This window comes from Cornus florida, unplaced genomic scaffold (assembly GCF_030987335.1).
Source record: "Cornus florida cultivar Cherokee Brave unplaced genomic scaffold, ASM3098733v1 CherokeeBrave_3.0.0_Hap2_Chr10, whole genome shotgun sequence".
NCBI lineage: Eukaryota > Viridiplantae > Streptophyta > Magnoliopsida > Cornales > Cornaceae > Cornus > Cornus florida.
Window position 1 is genome coordinate 107167193 of NW_026775580.1, and position 7080 is coordinate 107174272.

Sequence of the window (7080 nt, forward strand, 5' to 3'; positions counted from 1 at the left end):
ATTTTGTTACGAATGTTAATTATGAAATTCAGTTGAAGAATAATAGAATATTGTTTATAAAAGTGAGCTTGTTTTTGAAGCAATAAATACTCTGCAAATGAATATAAAATTGACACCAACCAATTGCCAAATGCCGTGCACGCAACTTTCTAATTAGCTCCAGCCTTCAGTTGACTTGCAGGAATACACGGATAAAGTATGGGTCAAATTTTTGTAATAATGATAAACAAACCCCAATCATACCACCCTTACATCATTTACAATTCTTCAAGATCCTGAAACTTAGACAATTCATATTGATTTGGATCTCAATTCTCTTTTTAATTTTCAATTACATTATTCACTTTAGACTCCAATCTCAAGAGATGTAATGGTATAATTGAAGAAGATTGTACACGTCGAGTTACGGATCGAAACTTTAATTAAAATTAAAAAAATTAAGATTCAAAGTTACTTGGACAAAAGTAACCTTCAATATCAAGAGATGCAATGATATGATTAAAGAAGATTGTAAATGTAACTTTAACTAAGACTAAGAAAGTTAAGACTCAAAATTACTTGGACAGAAGTAGAAATAAACTCATATTTAAAATATGGTGAAAGAATTCTTGTTGAATTTGGATCGATTCGGGTCAAGTTGACCACTCATGCAAGAGTTGTGAATCTCATCACCACCACCACTGAGTTGCTTGGCCGCGCCCTTCGACCTAACTAGCATCACTCTTATAACAAAATACAAAATATAGTATCTCCTGTATATCTCACCTAGCATATCACCGTAAACTTTGTATCCCACTTGAGAGTATTCAATCTTTTATTTAATGTTAAATCAATCGCTAAATCAAATGAACCCTAAAAATATAGGTTATGACCCCGCAGCTGAGTCCAGGGATGATGCATACCCATCCAGCTAAGTATGTGCTAATCAGTGTAGGGCCTAATTTGGGGAAGAAAGTCAAAATCCAACCGGAAGATTCTTCTTTGGAATTAACACCAGTAAGTCGTCGTTAGAGAATAGAAATGAAAAATTGTTAAACAAATGAAATTTTGAATTATTTTAAAATAATTCAAATATCTTATTCTGTTTTTCCTCTTCATCTATTCTGTTTTGAATGTATACATTGATATTATTACTTTCCAATATATTCTATATAATAATCTCTAATTGGATCCTAAATTCATCAAATCCAATTCTAGCCATGGAGCCCCAGTGTTTGACGGATAGGTCACAGTTTTTCACAATAATGAATGAATGGGATTCAATTTAAATCGATAACAAGCAACACTGTCATGGGTGTCCATCTCTCCTAATCAGAGTCCACATCAACACCACGTTGAATGTTAAATTTGAGAGAATGATACCTTGTATGACCGAACAAGATTGATCGAAAACATCATCAAGACCAGCCAAACATCATCAAGACCAGACAGCGTTTAGGTGAACCTTTCAACTAGCACCTACGTTTCACAATCATTCAATTCACTTGATTTGTTAAATTTCAAGTACTCAATTGGATTGTTGAATTCAATTTTCCAAACATACAAATGCCCCCAAACCATTTAAGTTTCAAGGTCCACCGGGAAAAAGCTAGCCAGTATAACGGCACAACAACACACAATTTCACCCATTACAAAAACAAAAAAAAAAAAAAAAGGTATCATTTATGATACACAGAGGCTCATTCAGTCATTCTACGAATCTACATACCACACGTCAAGCCTAACAGACCATGACCAACACTAAAAATTTGTGAGGATCAGCTTCTTCAAAACATCCCATAGTCCACACACTGCCTGAAATTTAATACAGAAGACAGAAGTTTGAGACCACAAGCTTGCTTTCCTTCTTCAGCTACAACACAACAGCTAAATTAAAAAGGAAAATCACCAACCCTTCATCGCTACGGAAAATCGTCTTTGTCTACGCCAGCCGCTAGAATTTCATCGATACCAGATTCTAATTGCACAACAAGCCTACCTGTTCTGTAAAAACTAAAACTTCTACATGTTCATTATGACAAAGATCACCAGACATACAATTTCTACTGTAAGGCCATCAAAGGCAATTTGCACCCACATGAAGCCAGGTCACATTGTTTCCTCCAAACCCTTCATATAGAACTATTCTCCATCACCACCGCCAGGTCCAGCAGTGGAGCTGCTCCGCCCATCAGTTCCAGTGGTCCCTGTCTCAGGGGCATCTTGCTCGCTTCCTGCACGTACATCACTCGGAGCTGCAGCTGAAGCTGAAGGGGGGACACTACTGCTGCCACCTCCAAGCGTGGTCTCACTGTGAACAGGGTGCAGACCGTTGTTGGGCCCTCCAGGTCTCAAACCCATTTGCCCTTGGAATGCTTGTTGCTGCTGTAGTTGCAGCTGCAGCTGCTGCTGTTGCTTATCCTGCATTTGATGTGGGTTATTAAACTGTAAGGGCCCCTTTGCAGGGAAAATACCTGGTTGCTGAGCCATTGTTGCCGCCTGAGGATGCTGCATGTAAAAGCCTCCTTGTTGCATTGCAGGATGTGGAGCCATCTGCAAGTCCACACACAGATAAGAAAACAACATGCAAGCAATTGACATGTGAAATAGTTGAGTTCACAATGCACCTGAGCAGTAGGCATCACTGGTCCTTGTGGCTGGGCATCAGCAATTGCAGCTAAATACATCAAATTCTTTTGAAGCAGAGCCTGGTACCTATGTCATCAAGAATATCATGTCACGTGAACGTAAAGCACAAGACGAGTCATCCAGAATCTCATGAATAAGCTTGACAGCATCCATGTATCATATTAAATACAAACCTGACAATTCGTAACTCTTGCAGCGCTGTTCGCTAACAAAATTATAGATCAATAGCTCTATTCACAAACAAAATTCATTGATCCAGAACCTTTCATAGGGGATAACCACAGCAAAAAACCCAACTAAGGAACACTCTGAAGTTTATAATATACAAGAACCCAGCTCAAATAACATTTTCAATTCAACTCCTACATGTAAAAAAATTGTTCAAATGATAGGTATAAGCTCTTATGAGATCAGGGTAAACAGAAAAAACTTCTCACACACAATCAATCTCTTGCCCAGAAGTTACAGTATTTACTACCCAAATAGAAGAACTGATTCACTAAAACGTTACCAATTAACAACTGAAATAGTAGTTAAAATTTGAATGGCCGACTTTCCCATCAGTATGGCATCCGTATCAGATAAATGAAAGAAAGGTGTCCACCAAAATGAAGGGGAATCAACAATTTTCAGTCCCATATATATATGGGAGAATAGATGTTCGATGACCCAGAGCATTAACATTTAACAGAAATAGAAATCTTAATGGTGAGTCATCTTGCTTTGACATGAAAAAGGGTATCAAATATTAAATGATGGCATTACTTTCAATATGGCAATATGTTTAATACAGATCAAACTGAGGATTAAAAAAAAGGCATGTTAGCACTAGCAGAGAGAAAAGCAGCCACTTACTGGGCGCATTCAGCAAGTTTTCCGAGGTTCTGATTATCCAGTATTGCCAAAATCAATTTCTTGTTCTCATCGAGGTACTGCGCCATGGATCAAGAAAGAAAATTGCAAATTAGCATATAAACCATCTGAAAGACTTGATAACAGAAAGGGCCATTTTATAACCACTTAGATGATTGTCCAATCCCTAGTGAATTTTTTTTTTAAGAGCAACAGAGTGTTCCCACCCCCACTGGAGTTGTACTATTCACTTCAGATAATCCCTAGTAAACTTCAATTAAATTTATAACAAGAATATAATAATCCTTGTCTCTTTGAAAATAATCTAAGCCAAGCAACAAAAAGGGACCGAAAAATGAAATCCTAAAAATTCTTGAAATGACATCGACTTCACAAATTGTAACTAATCAGAGATAACAGCCTTAACACACTAGGAAAGCGAATACAACATCAGTCTTCTTCAGAAAGTAAGTTGCAAACACCAACTTCAAATTGTAGTATAGAGTTGACTGAAATTTCTTCTTCCTTTTAAAAAAAAGTAAATCAATTATGCAGATCTATTAGGAAGAAAAAAATTTGAAGGACCCCTTAAACGATATAAAAAACAGGCAGAACAAACAATGATAAGCACAAGAAAATATTAAACGTATTACCAGATTCATCAAATAAATCCAAGGAGACTAGGACAATCTTTACACCAAAAAGGGCATTATCCAAAACTTAATTAAAACCAACAATTAAGCTACAGCACTTTAGGACTGCTCCCTATCCATAAAATATTTATTCATGCCTGTTTACAAGACACCCATGTTTACATAACGTGACACCAGACACTTACAAAGAGTCCGCCCCTGATTACTTCAACTTTTTACAAATATATGATTATAGTGCTTTTTCTTTATAATGGAATTTCCTGTAAACTAATAACTTTGTAGCTTCTTTTGGTTCTTCAGCCCTTGCAGAGTCTCTGGGAATTGCCATTTATGATATTCCATGTCCAGAACAAAATTTAACACCTACGGCAATCAATTTAAATCATAAGGAAAATAGTTCCCTACGAATGTTATATATTCATCATATATCAATAAACGAAGTAATGTAAATGGAATACTATGGTTTTAAAACGGGGCATATCAATCTTCAAGATTTTTACAATTTCCAATACTATAAAACAAAAGGAATGTAAACATGAAGATTACAATGTCATGTGTATTTGTTACCGTGAAACATTAATATCATACAATCAGTGTATTGGAACAATCTAAAATATGGAACACTTTTAGTCTAATACATTATATTCAACCTACTTGCTTCTAATTCATTTCTTCATTTTTTACTCTGTAAGAAAAAATGGAACAGTTTTTTGCCGAAGTAGAAAGTTCTCAGGAGAAAAGATTAAATGGAACATGAAATGGTACATCGAGAGCTCAACAGATATAATTACCATTTTCTTCAGGGCTTTTACATTATTGATTCAAATACAAGTTTTTAAAAGTAAATCGACAACTCGCAAATTGATGATGTTAGCCTTCAGCATTTTTCAATGAACAAAAAAAAAAAGTGACAGAGAGACAGAGAAACTCCTCTCCAATGCCCAATCGTTGAATCACCGTTAGAATACGGAGCCTCCGCCAGAGAATTTTGTCGATTCTTTTCCCTTCCAACTGATTTCAGTTTCATGTAAATCAATAAAATTGTTGGGTTGAGAGAAAGAGAGAGAGACAGAGAAATGTGGGATTGTTAGAGGAGAAGTTGGGAGTATTGAATCTGGATTGGTTTGACCCATAAAAATGGGAATGATCCATCTTTAATTTCTTTCAACTTTTGAATAGGTGTCTAATGTTTACTCGTCCATGTAACCTAGGAACACCCAAGTATTGTCCATAATGGAATATCAGATCGGGTCAGAGGATACATAAAGACATGCTACATACAAGCATTTTTTCAAAAGAGATACATGCACATGGCCATAAATTCCAAATTGTATGGCCAAAATGCCAATTCAATTGCCTATACTACCACATCTGTGAACTACAAAATAAAGGAGAGGTGATCCCAGTAGATAATGTTACTATTTCTATAATATGATTTGACGTCAACGGACACTTTGGGTGTTTCGGGTGGTAGAAACACGACAATGACTCATAAATGCAAATTCTAGAGTTGGAACACTTGTGGTTTTAATGCCCTTTTCTTTCTCCTAAAATTTGAAAGACTGTCAAAACTGTTTTACCATTATTGGTGAATAATAAAACCAAGACTCTTATCTTTATCAATTAATACCCGTCATTATATTAGGTAAAAATGTCCCTCCATGAGGGGAATCTATATATTTGTTCCTTCAATAGTATCACCCAAAACACCATTATGAATTTATGTTTTCTCTGACAATTAGTAGCAGTATTTCATGCGAGCAACATGCAAAAGTAATTTCTCAGAAGTGTGTTGTTTAGATGATCACCCTTCGAAGGTTATAAACATGAAAAGAGTAGGAAATTAGCTCAATTTCTATAGTAGCATAGAAATTTGCAGTCAATTAATAGCTCACCAAATTAGATTGATCAAAAATATAATCAGTACTCCCTAGATAACATAAAGAAAGCCAATTAGCAGAAGATCAATAGATTCTATTGTCCAAATTAAAAAAATTAAAAAATAAAAAAATAAAGAAATCAGAGACATAGAAAGCCAAACAAGTAGTATATGAAATTATGTGTGTGTGTATTTATCTGGGTATGTACCTTTTGAATTTGCTCGGTTGTGATGTTCGTTGGTGGAAATGAAGGCATCACGGGTATCATCTGCGGTGGTTGCTGCATCTCTGCGGCTAAAACCCTAACCCTAAATCAGCAAGATCTCCCAAATTTTAGAAAAAGCCCAAAATCAATCAACGATGGAAACAGAGTTATGAAAACAAACATGAGAGAGAGAGTATTCACCGGAAAATGGGTTGTGAGATTTTGGAAGTAGTTTCGAGCAAGTGTCGTCTGGACTGTTCGACGAATAACGGGGCTAATGTACTCCAATTTTTGAAAAAAAATAACATTAAAAGAAAAGGGGTAAACTCCATTTTAACCCTTCAACTTGTACCACTACTACGACCTTTTTGCAGCCGACTAACTGGGAGTTTGCGTTTACTAAAATATTCTCACGAAGTAAAAGTCATCAATTCTCATTTGATCAATGGTGGGAATTTACTTTAAATAATTTTTTTTCTTAAATAATAATATTTTAACTTATTTTTTCTGTTCTATGCCTCACATACTTTTAATTCAAAAAAATTAAAATTAAAATTAAAATTCTTATGGATACAATTAAATGTTATTTCTTTAGCATATCCTTTTCCCTCAATTGTTTTTTCCAACCAAACAAAATGAAAAAAAAAAACTACAATTTAATTCCATTCAATTACTTTTTGTAATTAAATAGCATATGCATAGTATAAAATCAATATATGCATTGTCTAAAATAAAAAGTATAATATAAATAATATAATAATGGTATATGTAATATATAATATGACTAAACATATAAAATTTGAATTTACATTTGCACTCAAAATTATGAATTATTATTATTATTTTTTTTATGCTCTTCTTT

The 7080-nt window shown here is 34.7% G+C and overlaps 1 protein-coding gene across 2 annotated transcripts; it reads right to left on the bottom strand.

Moving 5' to 3' along the window:
- Positions 1 to 1488: 1488 nt before the first annotated feature.
- On the bottom strand, positions 1489 to 6575 carry LOC132276831 (GRF1-interacting factor 3). Of its 2 annotated transcripts, none has more exons than XM_059778453.1 (5): positions 6420 to 6575; positions 6222 to 6321; positions 3484 to 3560; positions 2607 to 2694; positions 1489 to 2532 (listed from the first exon to the last, which is right to left on the bottom strand). In XM_059778453.1, exons 1-5 carry the CDS (start codon positions 6548 to 6550, stop codon positions 2122 to 2124), a joined length of 807 nt encoding a protein of 268 aa, XP_059634436.1. In that variant the 5' UTR covers positions 6551 to 6575; the 3' UTR covers positions 1489 to 2121. The 2 variants fall into 2 exon arrangements, with proteins under 2 accessions (XP_059634436.1, XP_059634437.1); XM_059778454.1 differs by having other exon boundaries at positions 6222 to 6307; positions 6420 to 6491.
- Positions 6576 to 7080: the final 505 nt, after the last annotated feature.

What these genes read in the sequence shown, in the direction of transcription:
- LOC132276831 (XM_059778453.1), bottom strand. Translation starts at nt 6,550, where the DNA reads ATGGAGTTTACCCCTTTTCTTTTAATGTTATTTTTTTTCAAAAATTGG. An exon ending in AAACTTGCTGAATGCGCCCA is followed by an intron (nt 2,695 to 3,483) that starts GTAAGTGGCTGC and finishes TTGATGACATAG; the next exon opens with GTACCAGGCTCTGCTTCAAA. An exon ending in CAGTGATGCCTACTGCTCAG is followed by an intron (nt 2,533 to 2,606) that starts GTGCATTGTGAA and finishes GTGGACTTGCAG; the next exon opens with ATGGCTCCACATCCTGCAAT.